Genomic DNA, 25,902 nt, shown 5'->3' with positions numbered 1-25,902 from the left:
AATGGGTGTAACTGGATGGATTTGTGGTTAGGTGGATGGATGTATACACATACAGATTGAGAGATGCAGTGCTGGACATACAGGTAGGTGGAAAATGAACAGACGAATCTGTAGATGGGTGGGTGGACGGATATGTGGATGAATGTATGCACAGGTGGAAGAAGGATGATAATTGGATGTATGAAAGTTAAGATAGATTCATAAATAAATGGCTAGGTGGGTAAATGAATAGATGGAATGGTAGATATACTGACAGATGAGTAAGTGGAAGGATGAATGGACAACTAGATTGGAAGTTGGATAGATGGATACATGGATGGATGGATGGGTGGATGGATGGATGGATAGCTGGATGGATGGCATTACTGATTTTTCAATAATCAATAAATGATCAATAAAGGCCATTAAATGGATGCACCTGTGGATGGGAAGGTGGGGGTATATCTGAATGAATAGAAGGGTGGAGGACGGATGGACAGATGGATGAATGATGGTTGTTTGGGTGGATGAATGGAAAGAAGGGAGAAAAGATTAAAAAACTGATTAATAGATGAATGGATGGGAAGAAAAGTGAACGAGAGATGAGTAGATGACAGGAGGAGAAGTTGAAAGGTGGAGGATGGAGAGGTGAATGGGTGGTTGGATGCACAGATGAGAGGGGGATTGGCAGAGGATTTGGAATGTAGAAGAACAGGACAGAGGGAAGCAGGAGGAAGCCATTACCAGCAGGGTGGACACGAGCTTGAGCACGGGTACGAACTGGAACTCCACAGAGCCCCCGACAGGGTCACGTGCGTGCTGCCCACCATCTCGCACGGCCTCCCCCAGCATTCTCAGTGCTTTATCCCGCAGGGCCTCCAGAGGGATGCTGGGGCTGAGGCGGGCTGGAGCTTCCGCCACCCCGGCAGCCGGCAGGGCGGCCACGAAACAGGGGGGTGAGAAATGGTGTGGAGGCCGCAGCGAGGTGGTGACGCCAACGCCAGGCAGCCCGTGGCGGCGGGGACCGTCTTCTGCGCTTCTTCCGGGTGGGAAGAGAGTGATGGCGCGGGTCTCCTCCGTGAGGGGCACGATGTACTCGGAGAGCATGGAGCGGCGGCTGCGGCAGGCGCTTTCCAGGTGGATGCTGATGAGGAGGTCGTAGTAACCAGCCCGCAGCGGCCCTGGCAGGTGCGCATCCTCCAGCGCGTGCAGCAGCTGCGCCTGGTCCACGTGGCTGCACAGAGCATGCGCCACGCGGTTGTTGCCCAGCGCGCACACCGCACGGTAGAGGCGGAGGGTGTGGGAGTGGAACCGCTGCAGGTCCAGGCGCTCCGACAGCTCCAGGATGTCCATGGATCTGCGGCGGCGAAGGGCCATAGCCAGGGACAGAGCCAGCGGAGGAGGTGGAAGACAGGCACAGACCACAGGGATGCAAAAAAAAAAAAAAAAAAAAAATGCTTAAGGTGAGTGTCGGCCATCCCAGGAGGGAATCCCAGTGTCCAGCTGGGTCAGGGTTCTGTGAAGTCTGCGGAGCTGGGTCTAGGAGTCTTGTAATAGTTCTGGACGCCCCTAGTGGTCTGCGGACTCGTTGGGCCATATCTGGGATCCCTGGCATGGTCTGGTACTCGGGGGTGTCTGAGACTCCATGGAGGGGATCTGGTGACCAGAAGATACATCTGGGATCCCCAAATTGGGACTGAACCTGCCTCTGGCAGGCCTGGGTAACCTGGCTATGTTTGAATACGACTAGAATGTAAACCAGGGCAGGACATTTCTGCCTTTTGGGTTGGTTGTGAGTTTTTTGTTTGTTTGGTTTGCTTTGTTTTGCTATATTCCCAGCACCTAAACAGGACTTAGCACATAGTAAGCGCTTAATCAATACTTGTTGGATAGATGATAGGCAGATGGATAGATAGATTGATAAAGTAAGTGAGTGAGCATATCTGGGAATCCCGGGGATGGGTCTGAGTCCCCTTGGGCAAGTCTGAGCCCCCAGAGTTATCCGTGAGTATTGCTAGAATGTCCATTCACACAGGTTTAGTGTTTCCAGCCTAGAGTGCTGTTGGTCACACAGGAAGAGCTCAGAGCCATCTTCTCAGTGCATAAATGAATAAATAAAGGAAAGATGAAGCACATCAGAGCTTACTGGGGTGTCTGGGATGGGAGTCTGTTCAGGGTACCTAAGAGCATTCCTGCCATACATGTGACCACATCTCTATTCTGGGTGTGTCTGGGTCCCCAGGACTGGCTTTGAGATCTCCCTGGGATACATCCAGAGCCTCTCTCCGTGTGCCCAAGACACCTGGCATGCATTCGGGCCTCTCTGAGTCCTGTCCATGTCCTTCTGAGGTGCACTTGAGGCTTCTGGAGCTTGTGTGGCTTCTCAGTGTGGATCTGGGCTCCTTGAGACAGCCTTGGAACCCTGTGGGGTAGGTCTGCTTTCCCTGGAGGTGAGTCTGAAGTCTGCTAAGATGGGCCTAAAGCCCTCTGAGGTGGATCTGGTGTCCCCTGGAGTCTTATCTGGGGATAAGGGATAACCCTAAGTCAGGGTTCCCTAATGTAGGCTTGGGGCCTTTTGGGGTGTTGGCTGGAGTCCTGGGGTACTGGTGGAAGGGGACACTGAGAGGGTTCCAGAACCCAGAGGACTTGCAATTTCCATCCCACCCCCATGAGCCTGGGCTGGCCCTGACCGGTTCTCCTCAGGGATGTGCAAAGCCATCATGATCAGCGGCTCCTGGCACTGCACGGCCCAGCCCAGCCGCTCGCCCGCACGTCGTGTCTCCACCTGCAGGAAATGATTGGGCATACGGCTCCACGAGACGGGCATCAGCATCTGCACCTCTAGCCGAGGCGGGCACTGCGGGGCCGGGTTCTTGCGCTCACTCAGAAACATGGCAGCCGACAGCGGCATGATGTTCTAGGGGCACAGAGGTATGCACGGGTCAGGATTCTCAGCCCTCTCTGTCCTGCCACTCTGCTTCCAGGGAGACCTCCCACACTGTCCCAATTTTCAGCCACTCCACCAGCCTGAACTCCTGTACCTACTGCCTCAGCCTGCCCCATCACTGCACTCTTACCTTCTGCTTCCCCAACTCAAACTGGATTACGTTCTGGTGAGTGGGCAGGACAAAGACGGCAGGAAACAGCTTCGTGTTGGGCTCCACCTGGCAAGGAAGAAGAGGCCAGGGTGAGGAAGAGGGTGAACTGGAGGTGATGTTGACTCTGGATCCTGAACTCTGGGATTGATTACCCCAGCCTGACACTGCTGGAGTCTACAGATCCAAACTCAGGCACTGAAAGTGCCCCAGGGTCCCCGAGGTTGCTCATGGGCTGCACCACCTCTGATCTAGGTGGGGCCAGCCTCCTCCTGCTCTCCCAGGGGCAACGTTATCTCCCGGATCATTGTGCCTTTCATGCACTCCACCTGGAATTCCATTTCCATTTCTCTCCCAAGACTCATTCATCAAAACCCAGGAAGGTCTTCTGATGGCACTTTCCCTCCAGCCCTTCTGATATCCACAGTGGAACCCACTTATGGGTTCCATCACCTCAGCCTCCATCACCACAAACACCATCCTCTGTGAAGAAGCCTTGCCAAACCTGAATCTAACCACACCCGCGGACCCATCTGCCAGTTGACAGGAAATACAGGGGACAGAGGAAAATGATCAAACAACACCATGGGGATGCATCAGCCAGATGCAGACTGAGAAGCCAGGCCAGCACTCTTCAGATGGTGGTAGACACATGAATCCCCAGGATTAAATTTTGGATTCTCATTGGGCAGGTCTAGGGGGAAGCCTGAGAGTCCTCATCTCTGACGAGCTCCCAGGCAATGCAGATCCTGCTGATCCGGGGACTGCACTTTGGGAAGCAAAGCTTTCCAGGACAGACAGCCTGGTTTCTTTAACAAACACATTTCAGAGAAGAAGAGAGATATGGAAAGGAAATCTACATATGAGAGACTCGAGGGGCATAGCAACCAACTAAAATATATGACTTTATTTGGGTTCCAATTCAAATGAACAAATGAAAAAAGACACTTTTGAGACATCCAGAGAAACATGAACAGGGATTGGATTAGTTAGGAATTACTAGGGTTTGTGGGGTTTTTTAGATACAGGTGGTATAGTGGTTATGCTTTTTAAAAGAATCCTTACTTTTGCAGAGATATATACTGAAAAGAGATGAAACCATATGATATCCAGGGTCTCCTTCACAATCATCCGGTGTGGACATGAAGGTGGGTGTGAAGGGTAAAGATGACACAAGATCAGCTACGAGTGGGGAACAGTTAGAGCTGGGTAGTGGGGACATGGAGGACTAGTACACTATCTTAGTTTTGCATATTTTTGAAATTCTCCATTTAAGATAAGTTTTTTAATAAAATCCAAGTAGGATGGATTAATGGATAGATAAGTGGATAAATACGTGGTAAAGCCAGTGTGGGTGGGAGGTTCTTGCTAGTGGGTATATGATGTTCACTGTATGATTCCTTTAATTTTGTTGTATATCTGCAAGCTTTCATAATAAAATGTTGAGAAGGAAAAGCCCACCTGAGGATTCATCTTAAGGTGTTCCCTGATGGGTGAAAAGTTGGCGACTGGTGTCAGTGGGCCCAAGAGGGACTATGGGCCCCTCTCCAGGGTCAAGGCAGTGCTTTGTGTCCCCCTTTCAGGGAGTCAGTTCAGTGGACAGTTAGCCAGGTGATCTCCCAGGGACTTCCCAGATCTGGCCTTCTATGGAGTCTGTCCTCAGAGGAGTCTGGAAGGGTCTTCCCAGCATACTGGGACATGAGGACACTATTGATACGTTGCTAAGGGTTGGGCTCACCTGGAAAAAGGTGTTGCTCTCTTTGCCATTGGCAGTAAAGGTCATCAGACCAGTGGCCAAGTCCACCAGGCAGCCAATGACAAGGTCTGTGTGGCTGATCCGGCCCTGCTGCCCGGAGCTCACGAAGTCCCCGCCCCACACCATGTAGCAGTTGCTGCACTTGAGGCTGAAGGAAAAGCAGTGGTCACTGCATGGCTCCTCCTCCAAGGTGCTCTGGACCCTGGACACTTTCTTCCCCAAACTCCCAGAATACCATGACCTCAGAGCTCCACCCCCAGACCCCCACCACCTGCAGACCTGAGTGCCAAAACCCCAGGCCCCTCAGAGCGAGAGTTCTTAGAAGCTGGCTGGGGGTTCTGGGAGGCAGAGAGGGAAGGGGAACGGGAAGACAGAACATAGACAGGAGGTAATGTAGAAAGGGGAGCATGAGATGAAGGAAGAGAAAATGGAAAAGGCCAAATAGAAAATGAAGAGGAAAACCCAGAGGAGGAAAGTAAACAGGTAGAGAAGAGGAGAAGAGGGGGATGGAAGCTGCTGGGGCTAGCCTGGGGAGATCCAGGTCACCTCCCACAGTCCCCACCCCTCCCCAGCACCTGCTGTGGACGTTGCCTTGTTCGTCCCCCATGGTCACTGTCACTGCCCGGACCTTGCTGAGCTCGAAGTTCATGTCATGCTGATGGTAGTCAGGGGTGACCCAGCCTACCCACACGCAGCTGGGCTCCTGGCCAGCGAAGACCCTCACAGAGTAATAGTACTGGAGAGGCAAAGGGGAACCAGTGGTCAGTCCAAAAGGTTGGTGACATAGGGCTTCCCTGCGTCTCTCTAGATTCACAGTGTCCCCTGAGAGCTCAGCAAGAAATTACTGGATTTGAAACACACACACACACACACACACACACACAGGTCTATGTCCCTCTATTTCTGTATCTACTGATACGTTTTTAGATTCGAGAATCCTCTGGGACTATTTGCAATAATTCCGAATTTGGGTCCCTCTCCAAATTACGAAGTTATCAATAAATAATAGTTAACAAACAGTTCATAAATTTACTTAATATAATCCCCATCAAATGGGCACCATTTGTATCCCCATTTTACTGATGGGAAAACCATAAAGCTTCTATAAAGGAGAAGGCATAGAGCAATGAAGTGACCTACCCACTTGGCACCCAGGTAGCCCATAATCCTAACCACAAGGCTATCTGTCTCAGAAAACATTCCAGATTTGGGAAATCCCCAAACTCTACTGGGGTAGCTGTGAATGTTGGTTCCCAAGAATATGCCAGAATAGCTATTAAATTTGGCGGTATCAAGTTCATATGGGTGAACCCAAATATTGAGGTCCCAAGCCTATACTGGTATTTCCTCTGGATTCTGGGATTCCTGGGAGTTTTATAAGTGTGCCTTATAGCTTCATTGTGTTCTTGTAATTTTTAGGCCCCCAGCTATATGGATTTAGGGGTTCAAAGGACTAGATGAGTGCGTACTCTATTTTGTGGTCTTCAGTGTGTATTGGGTGTCCCCAGGTAATGGCAATCACTAGGGATTGCAGCATGAAATTTGGAAATCTGAGGGGTCTCTGAGGGAAAGCTGAGGGCCCCAGGTTCCCACCGTGGTGGTATTGAGGATGATCTCAGGGTCATCACGGTTGTCAGCTGGCACGACCTCTCGAGGGAGTCGGGGCAGAGTGGGAGTGGCTGGTGGCTGAGTCATCATGGCGACCTTCTTGGCCTTGAATAAGAACCTGGTGATGGGGAGGAAAGGCTACTGTGAAAACCAGCTCTCAAGCCCAGCCCTCCAACCCTCTCCACCACAACATTCATGACCTCCACATCCCATTTCTAACACCCAAGTCCCCACCTCTAGATGGATAAACTTGCCAACCAAGTCAGCATAATCTGTTCTGGAGACGCTGTGCTCTGTGCTTGCAGATGCCCAAATTTAAAGGTGCCTCTGGGGACAGGGAGGTTCTCTTTGGGGCATACAGTGTTCCCCCTAAGTCAGCATTTCTCATATGGATGCTAAAGGCACTTGGGAAAAGACAGTCCTTCATTGTGTGGCACTGTCTTGTACATCACCAAAAGCCTGTAGAATGCCTGGAGTCCCCCAGTAGCATCACCACTGTCCCAACACTGTGATAACCAAAATCGGCCACCATTTCCACACATCCACCAAAAGAAACAGACCTACATCGCATTGAAAACCACTGTGATAGTAGAGGAAAGCAGACTTAGTTTCAAGTCGGGTTTAATGCCTTTTGAGGGTCTCCATTGAAGCTAGTTCTTGGGGGAGTACATTTGAGACACAGAAATGACCCCACTTTAGAAGACCACTGGTGTTCACTGGGATACCTTGGGGTACAGTCAACTCTCCCAAGACACTTCAGTGTCTGTCTGTCCACTTTAGAGCCCATGGATAATAAAGTCCATTGGGTGGAACACTTTGGGACCTACCAGGTACCCCAAGGATAGTGAAGTTCTCCATAGATGTAGTGGGGTACCCCAATTTTATATTCTCTGGGAGATGAGCACATCCCAGGAGATAATCCCTGTCATTTGAGACATGACAGGCCCCTCAGTATTCTGATTCCACTTAACATATATGGGCCATTGAGGGATATAATGGGGTTTCTTACATTATTGAAGTGGGGTGCCTAATTGGGGTTCCTGAGCCCCATCCCAGCCCCACTTTCGACTCACCCTCTCTTTTTGTTCTTCTCTGTGGTAGCATCCTTCTCATTCTCCACCCTGATGGGCTGGGCCTCCAACCCAGCCTGGGCATTGCCCCCGGGCGCCCCCTCCTTGGCATTTCCTTCTTTGCCCCCCTCAGCCTCGCCCCAGCGCCCTGCTGAGCGCCGCAGGTTTTCATAGTCGGGGTCAGGTTCTGCCGCCCGGGCTTCATCCTCGGCGGGGGGCTGCAGGCCAGGGTGTGCTAGGGGGGTGGCCCCTGCAGTGCACCGGAAGTGCTGGTGGAACTGGACCGGAAGGCTAAGCCGGAGGAAGAGCATCTCCACCAGACTGTTCTGGGAGCCCCAGGTGCGGTGGCTCAGGCGCAGGCAGGGCGGTGTGTCCACGGTGCCATCCACACGGGCCACCTAAGGGGGAGCAGGAATCTGAGTCAGGCAGGCAGGCTAGACCACTGGTCCTAAACCCAGTCCACACAGAATGACCATGAGGCCTTGGCACACCTGTGTGAGAATTAGCCAAAGACTCACTCCTCGGAGCACATGGGCTCCCTGGCGGACACACAGCTTGGCTGTAGGGTGTGCTCAGCCCTCTGCCGAGCTCTGCTGGGCCCCTTGTGCAGTGGCAGCCCTGGCCAGACTCTGGAATCGCTTGAGGGAATGTTCCAAACCTACCTACGAACAGGCCTCCCTCCAGACTAATTCATCTACCCATCCATCCATTCCAAGAATACTTCCCGAGACCCTATTAGGTGACAGACACCATTCCCCAGGGCTGGGAACCCAACCGTGAACAGAACAAAGGCCCTGCCCTCCTGGTCTCCTGGGGAGACTCATTCAGAAAAGTGCACAGGTCATAATGCACATGTGTGCCCAGCTCCCAGACAGAGAAACAGAACTTGACCCAGCTCTACCACCCACCCAGGACCACCCCACACCCTGGTGCCCATTTAGTCAGATGGAATAGCTCCCTTTCTTTCCTGTCCCGTCTTCAAAGACCAAATGCCAAGACCTCTGTGCTCCCTGCCAGCCAAAGAATGGACCCCAAAACTGTGGCCAAGATTTGCTGTTCCCAGACTGTCTATGGGGTCTTCTTCTCCGCTCTCCTCCATCTCTCATAAACCCGGTTTCCCTCTGCTCCATGGCGATAGTGTACTGACCATCTCCCTCCTGGGATCTGAGATAGTCTTTGTCAGTAACACCCTCCTGATTTCACACACGACAGATCAGCTCTGCCTATTCTCAAACTGCCTACGAACGGGAACCCATGGGATGTGTCATTTTGTGTCTGGTTGCTTTCCCCCGGCACTGTGTCTGTGCGACTCATTACGTGGTTGTGTGTAGGTTAGTCTGTTCGTTCTCACAGCTGTCTAGCCTGCTGTTCTCTGGGTAGAGAACACATCTGGCAGTAGCAGGAATTAGAAGGATCAACGTCTGCTCCTTCAGCCTCTCTAGCCGCTGGCACCTCTGGTCTTTTTGCCTTCACTGTCACCCCCTATAATCCACTCTCGGTGGGGACCTTTCCAAAACTCAGATCTAATCTGGACATTCCCCTGCTTAAAACCCGTCCATTCTCACCTAGTCTTAAAAATGCCACAAATTGCTGATTAATGACAAAAAGAAACATAGTATTTATCTTCCCCTGGCAGACTCTACCTTAACCAGTCAAAATTAAAGTAATTCGTAGTAAGACCTGATGACACTATGTGCCTCCTGATATGCTGCATCGAGCAGGACACAACGTTCTGGTATTCCTGCCAACCACAGGTCACCTATACCTACTCACGAGGAGAAATTCGACAAACCAAAATGAGAGGTAATCTGCAAGATGACTGGTCTGTACTCTTCAAAAATGTTAGCAGCATGGAAGACAAGACAGACTCAGGAACGTTCGACGTTAAAGAATAGAGAGACATGGGGCGCCTGGGTGGCTTAGTCGGTTAAGCATCTGACTCTTGGCTTCTGCTCAGGTCATGATCTCAGGGTTGTGATATCGAGCCCCATGTGGGGCTCCTGTCCCTGTCCCCACTTGTTCATGCCCCCTGCAAATAAATAAATAAGCAAACAAATAAATAAATAAAATCTTAAAAAAAAAAAAGAATAAAGAGACATAACAACTAAATGCAGCATCTCATCCTGGATTGGATACTGGACCAGAAAAATAAAAAGACACATTATCACCACAATTAACAAAATCTGAAAAGGGACTATGAATTAGAGAATAGTATGTATTATTGTTAAATTTCCTGATTTTCATGACCAATTTTTGTAACTGCAGTTCTGTCAGAGTCTAGCCTGTTCTGAAGAAATGCACATTGAAATATTTAGGGATAAAGAGGCACGATGGGGACGCCTGGCTGGCTTAGTCAGTAGAGCATGTGATTATTGAACTCGGAGTCATGAGTTCAAGCCCCATGTTGGGCATAGAGCTTACATAAAAGTTTTTTAAATAAGAGGCATGATGTCTCCAACTTATTCAAATGATTTACAAGTAGAAGGGGGGAGAAGGATTATGTGAGGAGAGCTGAACAATACCATGGTTGGGAAAACAGGCTCAGGAGAAGACAGTCACACACCCAAGGCCACACAACAAATAAGAAGCCAACCCAGGTGTGCCTGATTCTGAACTACCCACTGAAGCTCAGCCATGTGGGATTCAGGTCCCTCCCAGATAGAGAAAAGGACTGTCACTTTGGTCTACGTGAGCTTTATATGGTTAGAGTTTGATGCCGAGTTTAATTGATAAAAGACACTAGAGCCTAAAAACTAGGGTACTCAGAATAATGAAAAGCTGGTAAAAAACAAATAACCCCCCAAAAATGTATACACAGATAGCAATTAGGAAGGATGGTGCCAAAATGTAGAGAGATTTATATTTCTTTAAGCCTTGCTTAAAGATAATTATAGTTACAACTATAGTTATAAGGACTGGAGATAGTTATAAGGACTGGACATTTCCATCGGAGTCATTCAACCCAGCTCCTTTTTTTTCCCTTCCCCCACTTACTAGGCAAGGCACCTGGAGGTCAGACAGGTTGTGGTTTGCTGAAGTTATACCCCACAAGGCAGCCCTGGGAACCCACTGTCCTTCTACACGGCTTGTGGAGTAACACGGGAGGAAAGGAGAAACTTGGAGAAGAGAACTGCAGGAAGAATGAGGTTCGGAGGCAGATCAGAGGGTACTGAGTGGGGTCCATCCTCACCTCATAGTGGGGGTGCTCGAGGGGCACGGCCTCAAATTGGGGGAGGCTTTTGCTGAACCAGGTGGTGACTGGGCGCTGCATGTTGATGGCAAATGGCTCAAAGCCTTCCTGGAGGCCACAGATGGCGAAGAACCGCAGAGAGCTCACATCCTGGCCCAGGTTCAGGTGACCCACCTGGCCAGGTCCCAAGCTGCAGACAGGCAGGAAGCCTGGTGGGAGGGGACGGAGGGGCAGCGATCAGGACAAGGTGGGCAGGGCAGGGGCAGGAGGGGAGGAGGGCCAGTGGAAGGAAGGGATGGAAAAGTAGGAGGCTGGGGATGCAGCGTAGGGTCAGGTGAGAGGAAGGAAAACCAGAAAGGGGCCATGTGGCCCACCCTCACCATCTCCAATCTCGATTTCCCGGAAGGCCGTCTCAGAGCCTGAATCGGACATGAGGACCTCGCCATTGAGGGTGAAGATAATGGTGTTCTCTGTGAGGTCGATCATGCAGCCCACGACATCACCTGGCTGCCATGGGCGCCCAAATGGTTCACTGCCCAGGTGCCATCGCTGGCCCTGTGAAGAGGCAAGGGGAAGATTCGACGTGGGAGAGACACGCAGAGAAATGGACACACACAGAGGCAAGGAGACACGTGTAAAGATACATATGCAAGGCATCAGGTCCAGGGCATGGGGGACAGAAGAGGAGTCACCCCCACAGGGCCCCCATCATATCCCACATTTTTTTAAAAGATTTTATTTATTTATTTGACAGAGAGAGATCACAAGTAGGCAGAGAGGCAGGCAGAGAGAGGGGAACGGAAGCAGGCCCCCTGCTGAGCAGAGAGCCCGATGCGGGGCTCGATCCCAGGTCTCTGAGATCATGACCTGATCCGAAGGCAGCGGTTTAATCCACTGAGCCACCCAGGCGCCCCATATCCCACATTTGTATCCATGATCCTTGGAATATAAGGCACAGGCTTTCATGCTTTCCCTTCCCACTGATCTCTGTATCCTATCTCCTCCGCCTGAGCTCTCTACTGCTTCCGTACCTGGGGCTGGGGCTGGGATTGTGTAGACCACTGGAGTGGCGGTGGGATGTTGGGGCGGCAGCAAGTGAGAGGGATGGAGAGGAAAAATGGGGCTGCCAGTGTCCCCTCTACAGGCCCATATAGACCCATATGCCCCCCAGACTAGATCAATGGATAAGGGGATGGGTGAACAGGAAGCAGGGAGTATGGCTGGAGGGAAGCACGGAATGGAAGTTGAGGCTATGTGGGTTGATACAAGGAAGAAAGGAAGTATGGACAGACAGACGAGTGGGTGGGTGGATGGATAGGCCAGTGAACGGGTGGATAAATGGATGAATCAGTGGATTCATGCATTAAAGAATTCAATAAATAAACAGAATCACGAATTGAATAAGTGAATGGCGGAACTAACAAGTGAATGAATAAACAGATGGAAATGCAGACGGTCAAGTGATTTTCTGGACGGCTGAGTAGGTGGATGGATAGTTGAATTTATGGGTAGAGGAAAGGGTGAACAGAAGGATGGCTGGATAGAGGGACGGATTATGGACAGGTATATACATAGACAAGGACACCTGGGTGGCTCAGTCAGTTAAGCCTCTGCTTTCAGCTCAGGCCATGATCTCAGGGTTGTGGGATCGAGCCCCACGTCGGGTTCCCCACTTAGCAGGGAGTTTGCTTTTGCTCTGCATCTCCCTCTGCCCTTCCCCTTGCTCATGCGCGCTCTCTCTCCCTCTCTCTCAAATAACTAACAAAATAAACCTTTATTTTAAAAAAAGATATATGTAAGGACAGGGAGGGTGGGATGGATGGACGGACAAATGGATGAATAAGCAGTAGGGCAGATGCAGGGACAAGTGGACAGTGGGGCACACACAGAAGCAGAACTGGATGTATGAGCTATAGGAGGGACCACAGGGCCTGGCAGAATGGAGCCCAGGGAGGTACCCACGCGGTGCCCGTTGAAGACATAGGCCAGCTCATCAGCTCCCAGCTCCACGTCAGGCCGCAGGTCGGGCCTCGCCCAGCCCACTCGCATCTCACCCGTGGTGACCGCTTCAAACTCAAAGTACCAGCGTCCACTCTGCACCGTATAGGATTTCTCTGCCCGGAAGATACGCACCCGGTCCCAGCGAGACTGGCTCTCCACCTGACCTACAAGTGGGGCCAGGCAGAGTCAGGGGCTGTGTGGGGAGTGGATCCCAAGACACTTGAGAGGTTGGTGGGAGATACCAGAGAAGTCAAGGGCCTTGTAGGACTGGGAGAAGAGGATAATTCCTTGGAGTTACAGGAGAAGACCTGAGGACTCTCAGACTAGGCGAAGAGGTGGTTAGGGCCTCCTAAGTGAGACCCCCACCCCCACCCCATCTCATTAGCAGTGAGAACCCTCAGAGAAGAGATGCTTACGGGACAGAAAGTCGGGTCAGTCACCGTCATGGTTTAGGGTTAAGGGTCAAGAGTAGGGTCGATGCTTAGATTCCAGGGTTGAGAGCAGGCTCAGGGAGAGGATAGAAATTGGGGTTGGGACCGGGGTAGAGAAACTGAAGACTGGGGACCACAGCTAGGGTGGCTGATGGCAGCTGGGATTGGAAGTCCGTGATAGGTCAGGGGTCAGGTTAGGGGGCACAGTTAGACATTCTGAGTTCTTGGTTGGGTGGCTCCACAGTGTAGCCACAGTCTAGAATTCAGGGGGTTAGGTGCCATAGCTGGGGGTCCAGGACTGCAGTCCGGGGTCCGGGCTGGTGCTCATTGGGCTCCTGACCTGGCAGGGCTCACATATAACCAAGGTCAGTGGTCAAGATTGAGTTCAGGACTGGGGTCAGAGTAAGGGTCAAGGTTGCGGGGGGAGAAGGCTCAGTGTTGTAGATGCAGCCCATTCAGGGGCTGAATAGGGTCAGAAGTCCAGGGCCAGCCGGCCAGGCCCACATCAGGGTAGGAGTTAGTGTCAGGGGCCCGGAGGTCGGCACTCACTGGGCTCCTGGTCAGGTGGCTCGATGTTGTAGCCGTAGCCCAGCAGCGTGCGCACGGCCTGGCAGAGGCTGTCCCGGTTGCTGCGTTTGGTGGCCTCATCCAACAGGCGGTAGGGCACAAGGCGAGGGTTGCGGCGTGCTGGGATATCCTGCACCGCACTGTAGCTCCAGCCCTGGGCTACGCGGTCCCGTGCCCATACGTTGTGCCCATTCTCTGCCAGCCGGTCCACCAGCGTCATCTGTGCTGGCGTCAGCCGCACGTGGCTCAGGTCTAGGGGCGCCGGCTTGTACCCGTTGCTCATCATGTACCTGTGTGTGCGGCAGAGCTCGGTGAGAGCAGACCCCTCATCCCCACCTCTGGGCTCTGCATCACGGAGTCCCTGACTTCCGATCCTCGCTCCCAGGCTACTGTGATCCTGAGCTCTGAGTCTGGGGACGCCTAGCGCTCGATCTCTGACATCAGGGTTCCACAGCCCCCCAAATGAGCTCTGAGATACTTGGCCACTTAACGCAGGACCCTGTGACTGGCTAGGGCTTTCGCTTCACTGATCTCTTGCCTCTCTGACCCCTGCGTTGTGATTTGGCGAACCTGATCCTCAACCCTAAAACTCTGGCCTCCTCCCACCTCTAACTCTGAGGTTTCTTACCTCTGACCTTGAACCCTATCACTTCAAATTCTTGGCTTTGGAGTCCTTGACCTTTGAACCCTGGCCTCTACGCCCAGGAGCTGTGATCTCTAACCTACAATTTTAGGGTCCCTTACTCGGGACTCCCAACAACTTCTCACCTCTTTCCATCAACTCCCCCCACCTCTGTCTTGGAGATATTACCACTGTTTCCTCATCTTCCCTGATGCCATGGCAGACCCTGACCTTGGGCCCTGACTCACACCCACTCTCCCTCTGGAACTCTCACCTCTGTGATCCTGATATCTCCCCAGGCCGCTCACCACTGACTCCGCAGCCCTGACCCTGGACTCCTGGTCCCATGACCTTCACCCTAACCTATGACCCCTTTGTCTCTGACCTCGGCCTCCCTACAAGACCCCCTCAACCACCCCGCCCTCACCACGTCATCCCCAGCCTCCCACGCTACCCCCCAGATGGGACCCGAGCCATCACACTCACGTCTTGGGGAGTTTGGTCTTCTTCAGGTTGTCCTCCGCCTTCTCATCTGCCATGCCCACATGGCAGCCCAGCGCCAGTAGAGTCCTGTGGCACGGGAGACAGGGTCACCCCACACAACCTCCTGGCCCCTGGCCTCCGCTCCCTGGGCCCAGCTCCCCTCCTCCCCTGGCCCCCGCCAGCCCTCTGTATCTCTTGCTCTGGCTTCCTGGGTGTCTGTCCCCATTTCTCTGTCTCAGTCTCTGTCTCTCTGACTCCTGTCTCTCCCTGCTTCCTTGTCTCTGTCTCTTCGGCTATGTCCATCTTTCCCTGTCTACTTCTTTCCCTGATTCTGTCTCTCTCTTTCTCTTACTGCTCTGCTCTCTGTATGTCTCTGTCACTTTCTTGCCCTCCGCCAGCCTCTGCCTCACAATCCCCGTCTCTCCTTGCCTTCTTCCTCCCCAGTAGTCAGGCCCAGGCGCCTGCTCCCCAGTACCCTCCTCACTTGAGCGTCTCCCCAGACATCTGCAGGTTGTAATTCCTCTCGGGCTCTGGAAGGCTGTGGAAGTCCACAAGACACGGGTGCAGCCTCTTATTGTCATCCCGAACCTGAAGAAACCCCAATGTCAACTCCTTGGGGTCTCCTTCCCTCCCCACAGCACACCCAGCCTTTGACCCCTGACCTCCAGCCCTGCCACAGGAAACCCAAGAGTCCCTTCCCCCCCAGCTCATTCCCCCAGCAGCAAATGCAGCCCAACACCCTCAGGCAGCAGGCCGCCCCTCACCAGGCCGTAGGTCCAGCCCTGCTCAATGCGAGTTAGCGCCCAGAGTTCATGGATGTTCTCCGCCAGCTTCTCCCGAATACGCTCCAGATGGGGAGGCAGGACAATCTGGGGGAAAGGTAGGGAATGTTTGGGAGGTCCCTGTGTTCCTTCCAGCCTGCACCATGACCCTTCTTCCCAAGAACATGTACAAGCGAGCCCTGGACAGTCCCAAGAACTTTCCTGCTGTTATAAGCCTGCTCCTCATCACCGGACCCTGACCCCAGGGTTGACACCCAGCTGAGTAAGGTCTTAGAATCACAGAATTAAGGAAACCCTTGCAGGGAAGGAAGTACCTGGACAGTGTCCACGGGGCAGGGCACAAAGTCAGTGTGTGAGAGGCAGCGGCTGGGGCCCACCAGGTGGGGCCCCCGAGGCCCCTCCCGTCGATACTCCTTAATGGGCTCCAGATGAAGTCGCTCTCGAGGGAGCACAGCCTCGTGGCATGGGGCATAGCCAGGTGGAGGGAGGAACTTGAATTCTCCATGGCGGCCACCAAGGAGAAAACGCACCCTGAGAGGGAGAGAGGGGTCACTGGCGGGGCAGATTACAGGGAGAATCTGTGCTCAGTGGGGGTAAGGCAGCAATCCTGGGATCAATGGTAAGTTCCGGGAAAGATGTGGGCAGTCATAGAGTCATGGAGGTCATTTAGAGTCAAAAAAGAAAGTATAATGTCAAAGAGAATATCTGACGTCAATGGCAATCATTCGAGAATCAAAAAAAGAAAGTGTGGGGGTCATTGGGGAGTTAATGCAGAGTCATGGGAAGGTCCACTGAAGAGACCTTGGCTCAACAAAGTATTTGGGGATATTGGGAGTTTTTTTGGAGACCAAGAATGTCATTTGGAAATCTCTGATGTAATAGTGAGATAACCATAATCACCACTGGAGAGCCCTTCACAGAGCTTGGGATCATCAGAAAAAGGCGGAGTTACTGAGAGCTCTTTGAAATAATTGGGGTCATTGAGGGATTATGGTCACTAGAAGATTATGGAGCAACTGGAAGATTACCGAGAGATGTCAGGGTCACTGAAAAGTTGCTAAGAGCAAAAGTCATTAGGAGAGTTCAAGATCATTGGGGGGGCATTAGGAGGGTCGGGGGTCACTGGAAGACAGCCGTCAGATTCTGGAGTCTTTTGGTGGTCATTGGAATGGTGTAGAGTCATTGAGAGAGCCTGACATCACTTGGAAATTAACTGGGAGAATCTGGGACTTTTAGATCATTGTGCAATTTGGGGGACACTTGAAGGTCACAGGAAGGATATGGGGTTGGGAAGAAGCTGAGGTTATTGGAAGGGTCTGGGTCATTGGGAGGACAATGAAGTGTCTGGGACCATGTAGAGGTCACTGGGACCTTCATACAAGGATCTGATCAGTCAGTCCTGAAGGTAGGCTGCCAGATCCTGGCCTTCTAGGAGGCCATGTTGTGATGAGAGAAGATGTCTTGGAATAGTCCCAGGTCTGGGGCTTGGCAAGGGTCAAGGACAAGTACTTACTTGACACCAGCCGAAAAGCTAACAACAGGGAAGAAGAGCCCATCCAGATTGAAGGCTTCAAAGACGCCCTGCACAGGACAGCCATTGATGCGGAAGGAGATGGACGGCACACTGAGGTCCAGGCAGCAGCTGACCACATCCTCCGGGGCCAGGAGGTGCTGCCCTGGGGAAGTCACCGGGCGTGCCACGTGTCCTGCACCAGAGTCACCAGGGAGGGGTCAGAAGTCAGAGGTCCCTAGACCTCATTGGTCAGAGACCATTGGTCTCAAGAGACAAGAAGCAAATATTAGAGGATCCTATAGGATCTATATCTTGGCAACCCTAAGGTCAAGTGTTCCCATGGAGGGCCCTGGAGCTCAGAGATTAGTGAGGAAGTCAAGGTTCCCCTAAGGTTACAATCTTGAGATTAAAGTCCTCCTGGAATTATTAGAATTCTGGGAACTTTGGGATCAAAAGTCAAAGATCAGGGATCATAAAGTCTGGAAAGTTTTCTAGGATCTCTAGGGCCAGAGATCATACATCTATCTCCTGGGGTCAGAATTCTGGAGGTTATGAGGCAATGGGTTAGGGCCAAGATCCTGGAAGCTTTCAGTCTTAGGAAATAAGGAATAAGGGGTCAAAAGTTGGCCTATTCTGGAGACCAGGATCCCAACAACCCCAAGATGTGTGGTGAGAAACTTGGGAACTGTGGGGTCAATAATCAGGGATGAGAGCCCCCTGGAAGGGTCCAGGTACCTGTCCAGAGATGCAGGCCATCAAAGCCGTAGGAATAGAGGTCATCGCCGACACCATTACCGCCCCAGCCCTCGCCGCCCCCTGGGTAGGGGCTGTAGCCCTCAGTGAGGGCCCAGCCCACCCGCAGGTGGGTGGCCTGAGCCGTCAGGAATGGAGCCACCTCGTCCACCATCACCTCAAAGTACCATTTGCCATACTGTGTGGTGCCCTCCGCTCGGCCCACAAAGATGTTAGGGCGGATGCTGCAGGAGAGACAGGACAGGAGAGGGAGTGAGGGAGAGATGGGGAGCTGAGTCACGTTGTTGCAGGGGTAGAGGTGGGAGAGGGAGAAAGAGGAGGAGAGATATACACAGGAAAAACAGAAGGCAGAGACATAGAGACAGAGAGAAAAAGCAGAGACAAAGACAGAAAGAGACCTCAAAAACCCAGAGTAGTGCCTGGCTGGCTCAGTCAGTAAAGTGTGCAACTCTTGATCTCAGGGTTTTGAGTTTGAGGGGCACCTGGGGTGTAGCGATTACTTAGAAATAAAATCTTAAAGGGCGCCTAGGTGGCTCAGTGGGTTAAAGCCTCTGCCTTCGGCTCAGGTCATGATCTCAGGGTCCTGGGATTGAGCCCCGCATCAGGCTCTCTGCTCGGCAGGGAGCCTTCTTTCCTTCTCTCTCTCTCTCTGCCTGCCTCTCTGCCTACTTGTGATCTCTCTCTCTCTGTCAAAATGAATAAATAAAATCTTTTTTAAAAAATCTTAAAAAGACAACAACAACAACAGAGGGACGCCTAGGTGGCTTAGTTGGTTAAGCATCTGACTCCTGATGTCGGCTCAGGTCATGATCTCAGGGTCATGAGATTGAGCCCTGCGTCAGGCTCTGCACAAGGCATGGAACGAACCTACTTAAAATTCTCTCTCTGCTCCTCTCCTTCTGCCCCTCCACACCCACTCTTTCTCTCTCTCTCTCAAAAAACAAACCCAGAGATGAGAGAGATGGGTGAGAGACAAAAAAAAAAAAAAAAAAAAAAAAAAAAAGAAATGGAGGAGAAACAGAGACAGACACAGAGAGAAACAGACAGACAGAGACAAAATGAGCAAACAAAAAAAGAGAGTGAGAGAGGGGAACAGACAGAGGCAGAAATGGAACAGGAAGAGAGGAAAAGAGGAGTGGGAGCCAGAGGATGAGCTGGGGAAAGAGTGGACATCTATGAGACCCAGGTGTCAAGTCCTAGGGCGGGAGGTGTTGGGAGGGACATCCACCTGAATGTGGAGTCTCTGAGTCCGGGAAAGGGTTGAGAGGTTATGAGATCTGAGGTCAGGGTGAGGTTAGGCTGGCGTCGGGGGTTAGGGACCAGACCTGGTGACATAGTTGATGAGGTTTGTCTGCAGCAGAAGTTCACGGCCAGGGAGCAAGTTCTCAGTAATGAGATCTTGGTTGGAGCGCACGGCCACGCCATTGCACACACACAGGGAACACAGCACATCTAGCACCTGGAAGTCAAGGTCAGAAGTCAGGTGGTGAAAGCACCAAGGCAGGAAGTTCACGGAAGGTCTACAGTGGGAAGCCAGAAGTTAAGGATAATGTGCGAAGACAGGAGATGGGGATTTTGACTGTGAGGAGGTGGTGAACACAGGAGATCAGGGCTCAAAGACGAAGATCAAGAATCAAAGAGAAAGGTCAGGCAGGGGGTTGGGGGACACAGGAGCTGGGATGAGGCACTAGCAGCATAAGGAAGGAGAGCCTGGAGTAAGAGCCGAGGGGTCAGAGGGAGGAGGGAAAGGGTTGCTTAGGGAGAGTATGGGGGTCAAGAGCAGATTTTAGACCAGCAGGGGCTGACACTTGTGTTTTTGGGGGCCAGCTAGATAATGGACAAAAGTGAGCGGGTGAGAAACTATGCGCCAGGAACAGGTAGGATCTGTGGCGAACTGGAGAGTGTAAACACAGCTATCTAAAGACTACAAAATTAGAAATTTTAAAAAGTATTTCAGAGATCTAAGGAAGCACATCTGTGGCTCCGAGTCCATTTAAGAACTTTAAGTTTGCGACCCTTGTGTTGAGATGGGAGCATGCACAGAGGAGTCCAAGATGGGGGAGGGAAGTGAGGGAAGTGGAGAATTCCAGGGCATGGGGAAAAGTCAGGGTTCAGCGTGCAGGGCTGAGAGGTGAGGATGAGGGGCCAACCTTGTGGTTCCTCCCGTGCTTGTCCAGGAGGGAGATGATGGACTTGATGTGGTTCTCCTGGATGATGTTTAGCACCTCAGGACTCTCAATCAGGACACAGTACAGCACCTCGAGGATCCCTGTGCAGATGGCAGAGTGACAGGTAAGGAGACTGCGGCCTTCCCCTGTCCTAGCCTGTCCCCAGCCCCTGGGTTCTCCTACCAGAGGAGGCCTCCAGCCGATCCAGCTTGCTGACCAGCCAGTCCAGGTTGGTGGAAAAGAGGGCACAGTTGGTACGATTGCCACGGATCAGGGAGGCTGAGGATGGAAAGAGGGGTCAGACCCAATGGGACTGAGAACCTGGGGCCCTTAGGGGAAGTCAGGCCTGGACCCCTTACCCAGGAGTTCATAGAGCAGGTTCACAATCTCTTTCCAGGACTCGGCTGCCTCCTCCCCTGCAAATTCGGCAAAGTGGGCGGCAGTGGTGTAGACATTTAGGCGGTCAATGCAGTTCAGGACCAAGGAGAGCATCCCCTGGGGAGGGGAAAACAGGGTGAGTCACCCTGGGAGTCCCTGGCCCTCCCTTCCTTGCCTTTCTTGGATTTGTAAATTCATTTGACTTCAACAGCCAGTGACTATGTCCTCAGATCTTATGCCCTTATCCACTCCCATTCCCCTCCTCAGCACCCCACATCTGTCCTCGTCCTCTCTGCCACTGTCCCCAACATAATACATCCTTATTAACATCAGGACTGACTTTGTGCTTTTCCTTCCCGAAGTTGTGTTTCCATCCCATCCACTTCCAAGCACCCCACTCGGGTCCTGTGCTGCCCAGCTCACTCTCCACACCAACCATCACAGAGATTTTCTTCGCATTTTACATTTTCATCTTTGTCTTCTTTTATCATTAATTATAACAGACATATAGAAAGGCACATAAAACATATACAGTTAGTCCTTATTATTTGTGTTAGTTAGGTTCTTTAAAGTCACCATGAGGGGTGCCTGGGTGGCTCAGTGGGTTAAGCCTCTGCCTTCGGCTCAGGTCATGGTCTCAGGGTCCTGGGATCAAGCCCTGAATCGGGCTCTCTGCTTGGCAGGGAGCCTGCTTCCCCCTCTCTCTCTGCCTGCCTCTCTGCCTACTTGTGATCTCTCTCTCTCTCTGTCAAATAAATAAATAAAATCTTAAAAAAAAAGGGGGGGGGCACCTGGGTGGCTCAGTGGGTTAAAGCCTCTGCCTTCGGCTCAGGTCATGATCCCAGGATCCTGGGATCGAGTCCCACATCGGGCTCTCAGCTCAGCGGGGAGCCTGCTTCCCCCTCTCTCTCTGCCTGCCTCTCTGCCTACTTGTGATCTCTCTCTCTCTCTGTCAAATAAATAAATAAAATCTTTAAAAAAAATAAATAAAGTTGCCATGAACATGGAGTCAGCAAATACTGAACCAAACAGGGAGTTTCTCTGAGTTACAACATTTTTGTCAAACAGTCAATACATCCTCTTGTTTTATATGTGTGTCTGTTTAAAGACACTGATTTAATACATATTGTTGATTCATTAACATTAAATTCACGGCCAACAGCACTATAACTCATGCCTAAATGAAGCTTATCTAGCATCTATTTTCTCTGTAAGGCACATCTCAGCATCTTGTGCTCAGGAACACTAGGCAGCCCTCCAGAACTACACTTGGAGGCCACTTTAAACGGCAAAATCAACAACAACAAAAAACCACCACAGGGTAGATGGCTGTGACTTCATCTCTCTGATCCATCTGTAGTATGGGAATTACAACCCCCCTTGGGGTTATCAGGAGGATGTCATGCATATAGCACCCTTAGCACATAATAAAGGCTAAATTCCAGGTAGTAATAACCACTAACACTTACATAGCATCTGCTATGTGCTGGCAACAGGCTTCACATATACTAATTCTACTCCATTAGTTTTATTATTGTTACTATTATCATTTCTGGATCAGACTGAGAGTCCCTGGAGGGGAGGAGGGCCAGTCTTTAGCATCTAAGTGAACATGCTCCTCCATCACCCTGTGGAGACATCAGATCTCCAGACCTTTGTCCAGCCCCCTCCTCCCACCGGGCTCGATCCCCCTCACTCAGACCCGGTACTGAACAGAGACCCCCTCCATATCTCTTCCCTTTGTGCTCTTGAGACACACGGACCCCCAGCCCCTGACTGCAACCCAGGGCCCTCCCTGCACTGCCGGTCACTGATGCTCAAAGAACCACCTCTGGCCCTGCCCCCACCCCCATGCCCCCCTCTGGTTCGGCCTCCCACAGACACGGGCTTCTGTGTCCCACAGCCTCATCCTCTGACTTCTTCCCAGGCCCGACAGCCTCCGCAGGCCTAGCCTCCGCACAGGACTTCACTTAGGGCTCACTTAGACCCCGCCCCCTGCCCCGGGTGAAGGAAGAAGGCCGACCCAGCGGCCTTCGCCCTGGTTGCTCCGGGCTCTCACAGGCACTGCCCCTGCTCTGCCAAAGCCCTGCCCCTCCCTCAAGGCTCCGCCCATCAACAAATATTCCCCGCCCTTCCTCAACACTCCCTCCCCCCCACCACCACCATCACCATCACATTTCCCCCGCTACCTCAGACCCGCCTCGCAGACTCTCAGACCACTACGTACTCCACCTCCCATACGGTCCCTCAGACTCCGCACTGCCCAGGGCCGCGGCCCCGCCCCTCCCACAGGCTCCGCCCCCCGTGTCCACGAACCCCGCCCCCTGTCGCAGCCTCACCTCCTCCTGGAAGAGGCTCTGGCGGTTCCGCAGGCTGCGCAGCTTGCTCTGCTTCTCCTCGTGCTGCAGCTCCTCGGAGGGCGGCTCGAAGTAGCCGATGAGGTCCTGCAGGCTCAGGATGACACCCTCGATGGGCAGCGCTGTGCCCGCTGGTGGCCCCGAGCCCCGCGGCTTCCCGCTGAAGCTGTCCAGGCCCCTGTGGGGACCGCGCACTTGTCAGCAAAGCGCCCCGAGCGCTCTTATGTGGCTCTCTCATGAGTCCTACCCCAGGCCCCCAAAGAACTCTCATGGACACACCTGTTTTACAGTGGGGGAGACTGAGACTGACATTGGCCTGAGGTCACACAGTGGCCAAGGACATAGCTAGAACGGGGACTCATGCCTGTGTAAGCCAGGGGGTCGTGGAAGCAGGTGTCAGGCTAGGGAGCTCCAGGACCAGGGGTCTGGGTGTCAGGGGTGATCAGGGCTGTGAGGTCAAAGTCATAGTTTTCAAGGTCAGATTAGGGGCCAAGTGTATAGAGGTCAGAGGCTTAAAGGTTAGGGATCCTGTGTATGACCACCTAGAGCCTGGGGGTCAAGGTGGGGCCTGAGTGGGGGGGGGGGCAGAGTGGGCAGGTGGCTCACTTGATGAACTGGTTGTACAGGCCGGCAGTGCTGTAAATCATGCGGGCGGCCTGGGACTCCTCCTGCTGGCAGCGGGTCAGTGACAATGCGTCATCCATGTGGCCTTCCTGGTGCAGCATGGCCTGGCAGTGGGAGGGCAGAGAGGTCAGGCCTGGGCCGGGCCACCAAGGGCAATGCCTCCAGAACTCCATCCAGACTCTAGCCCCCGAGCTGCCCCTGTCCTCCAGGGACAGACTCTCTGCCAGACAGACTCTCTATCCCCCTTTACCTGACTCTTCTTCCATTCTATTTGTTCCCCTCTCTCTGCCTCTCCTGTCTCTGTCTCTCCTTTCTCTCTGTCTCTATCCCCCTTTGAATCCGTGTTTGCCTCTCTCTCTCTCTCTGACTCTATCTTACCTATCTCCAGGCCAGACGCTCCCCACCCGTGCCAACTACTGACTTCATATCCTTCCACCAGAAGGCTCTAATGGCACCCCTAACTTAACACGTCCCAGACTGAGTGCCTGACCACCTTTCTGTAAGATGAGACCACCTCGGCTTCCAGCTTTCAGCTGAGCCAACCTCCCCAGGACCTCACCCAGTCCCCTGGCTGCAAATACTGCCAGTGTTAATGGTTCCCACAGTCCCCCCTCAGGCCAGGCCCGTCTCTACACCCTCCCAGCAGATAACCAACTACAACCCCCATTTTTTGCAGACAGGTGTTTCCCTACTCTTCCGACTCATTCACTCTTTATCGAGGGGTTCTGTTCTAAACACTGGATCTCTGTCATCCTGAGCTGACACTTGACTCTCTCCGACTCAGTTAATGGCACTTCCGACCTTCCAGCTGCTCAGGGCAAAAATCATGGTCTCATCCTCAACCCCTTTCCCTCCCACCTCAATAACCAGTCTGTCAGAAAATCCTGTTGGCTCCACCTTCGCAATATAACCAGAATCTGCCACCTTCCCCACTCCACAGTCCCCAACGTGGTCCTGCCACTGTTTTGTCCCACCTGACCATGGCAGCAGTCACCCCCTGGGCTCCCACTCCAGCTCTGCTCCCCACCCCCTCCCCATCTATTCCCACAAGCAGCTGAGGAACCCCATGAACCTCAGGTCACCTTGTTGGTCTGCTTAAAACTCTCTTGGGGCTCCATCTCACTAAGAGTAAAAGCTAGGACCCTGCCCATGGCCCACCAGGCCCCATGTGATCTGCTCACATCTCCTCTCTGTCATTATCCTCCAAGACTTGTCCCTCAATCTCTGTGCTCCTGCCAAACTGGATCTTCTTTCTGGTATTGCAACAAACCAATCTCAGTCCAACCTCAGGGCCTTTGCACATGATGTGCCTTCTGTCCAGAGCAGCTGTGTACTTCATTAAGGACAGTCTATTCACTATGTCTCAGTATTGGGAGGGCAGGAGACAGGTCTGTATAGCTTTCCTACTTTTCCATATACACATCCAAAACAACTGGGGTATTCAGTAACTTGCCGAAAATTGTTCTTGGTCTGTTTGTCACTGGCTCTCTCTCTGTATGTCTCTCTCTGTCTTTTCCATCTCTCCTCTCTTTGTCTTTCTCTGTTTTTCTGTTTCCATGTCTTTTTAAAGACTTATTTATTTGAGAGAGAGAGAGAGACCATGCACACAAAGAGGGAGGGAAGCAGACTCCCTGCTGAGCAGGGAGCCCAACACAGGGCTTGATCCCAGGACCCTGGGGTCATGACCTGAGTTGAAGGCAGGGACTTCAGTGACTGAACCACTCAGGAGCCCCTGTTTCCATGTCTTTTTGTCTCTGCCTTTCTCTGTCTTTGCATCTCTCTCTCTCTCTGACTCTCTCCCCCTCTGTCTATCCCTTTCTTCCTTCCTGTCTCTCTCAATCTCAGTTTCTCTCTCAGTACTGCCCTTAACTTCCCAAAGGCACAGGCACAACTACCCCCACAGTCCCATTCCCACCCCTGCCGGCACCCCCACGCTTTCCCCTCGCCAGGCACCCACCTTCTTCTTGAGCACACCAAGCCGCAGGGCCTTGGGGTCTGGGGCGGCATAGGTGAGCCACAGGCCTGAGGCCACGTGCTGCACGAAGCACAGTGACTCCCCATACTTGATCTCGGGGGGACCCATGCCATCCACATCCCGCTTGGGGGCCATATCCAGCTTCTCCTGCAGGGGCAGGGCACAGAGGTCAGCCTCCTCTGCCTGTGTATTTAATCAGGAAGCCATGTCCCAGAGAGCCTGCAGAATGGGGGTTGGGGCTGGATTCGGGCTCCAAGTGAGGGAGGGCACCCTGACCCCCACCGACCTTGGAGATGCGGAAGCAGAAGGAGGTGGCCTTGGTGTGGGCCTTGCTGGCATCAACTACCACCAGGCCCTGGTCCTCGGTGAGCGCCAGGTACCGCCCAGTGGTGACGTGCCGGATACGGAGCGGCTGGCCCCAGCGCAGGTGGCTCCCACTCCAGCTGCGAAGGGTGAAGGCACCGAGGGTCGGAGGACTGCCCAGTGCTCCCATGGACACCACCACCTTGGTTCAAAACTCATCAAGCCCCCAGACTTCTTCTGGGGGGCT

At 52.7% G+C, this 25,902-nt stretch overlaps 1 protein-coding gene across 5 annotated transcripts in view; it reads right to left on the bottom strand.

Moving 5' to 3' along the window:
• RYR1 (ryanodine receptor 1) overlaps positions 1–25,902 on the bottom strand; it is a 107,612-nt gene that overhangs the window by 71,496 nt on the left and 10,214 nt on the right. For all 5 annotated transcript variants that reach the window (XM_082709066.1, XM_082709067.1, XM_082709068.1 and 2 more), the window contains exons 11-35: positions 25,639–25,795; positions 25,335–25,499; positions 23,360–23,481; positions 22,736–22,931; positions 20,378–20,513; positions 20,202–20,297; positions 20,001–20,119; positions 19,176–19,309; positions 17,833–18,074; positions 17,098–17,290; positions 15,899–16,115; positions 15,567–15,671; positions 15,287–15,390; positions 14,806–14,889; positions 13,680–13,987; positions 12,661–12,863; positions 11,079–11,253; positions 10,699–10,907; positions 7,512–7,906; positions 6,424–6,556; positions 5,406–5,566; positions 4,813–4,978; positions 3,057–3,143; positions 2,670–2,896; positions 724–1,336 (exon numbers count right to left, since the gene is read on the bottom strand). In XM_082709066.1, the coding sequence (XP_082565192.1) occupies positions 724–1,336; positions 2,670–2,896; positions 3,057–3,143; positions 4,813–4,978; positions 5,406–5,566; positions 6,424–6,556; positions 7,512–7,906; positions 10,699–10,907; positions 11,079–11,253; positions 12,661–12,863; positions 13,680–13,987; positions 14,806–14,889; positions 15,287–15,390; positions 15,567–15,671; positions 15,899–16,115; positions 17,098–17,290; positions 17,833–18,074; positions 19,176–19,309; positions 20,001–20,119; positions 20,202–20,297; positions 20,378–20,513; positions 22,736–22,931; positions 23,360–23,481; positions 25,335–25,499; positions 25,639–25,795 (4,747 nt within the window). The remainder of the gene's footprint in view (positions 1–723; positions 1,337–2,669; positions 2,897–3,056; positions 3,144–4,812; positions 4,979–5,405; positions 5,567–6,423; positions 6,557–7,511; positions 7,907–10,698; positions 10,908–11,078; positions 11,254–12,660; positions 12,864–13,679; positions 13,988–14,805; positions 14,890–15,286; positions 15,391–15,566; positions 15,672–15,898; positions 16,116–17,097; positions 17,291–17,832; positions 18,075–19,175; positions 19,310–20,000; positions 20,120–20,201; positions 20,298–20,377; positions 20,514–22,735; positions 22,932–23,359; positions 23,482–25,334; positions 25,500–25,638; positions 25,796–25,902) is intronic.

This window comes from Mustela nivalis (assembly GCF_964662115.1).
Source record: "Mustela nivalis genome assembly, chromosome: 18".
Lineage (NCBI taxonomy): Eukaryota > Metazoa > Chordata > Mammalia > Carnivora > Mustelidae > Mustela > Mustela nivalis.
This window is presented reverse-complemented; position numbering and strand designations above follow the sequence as displayed.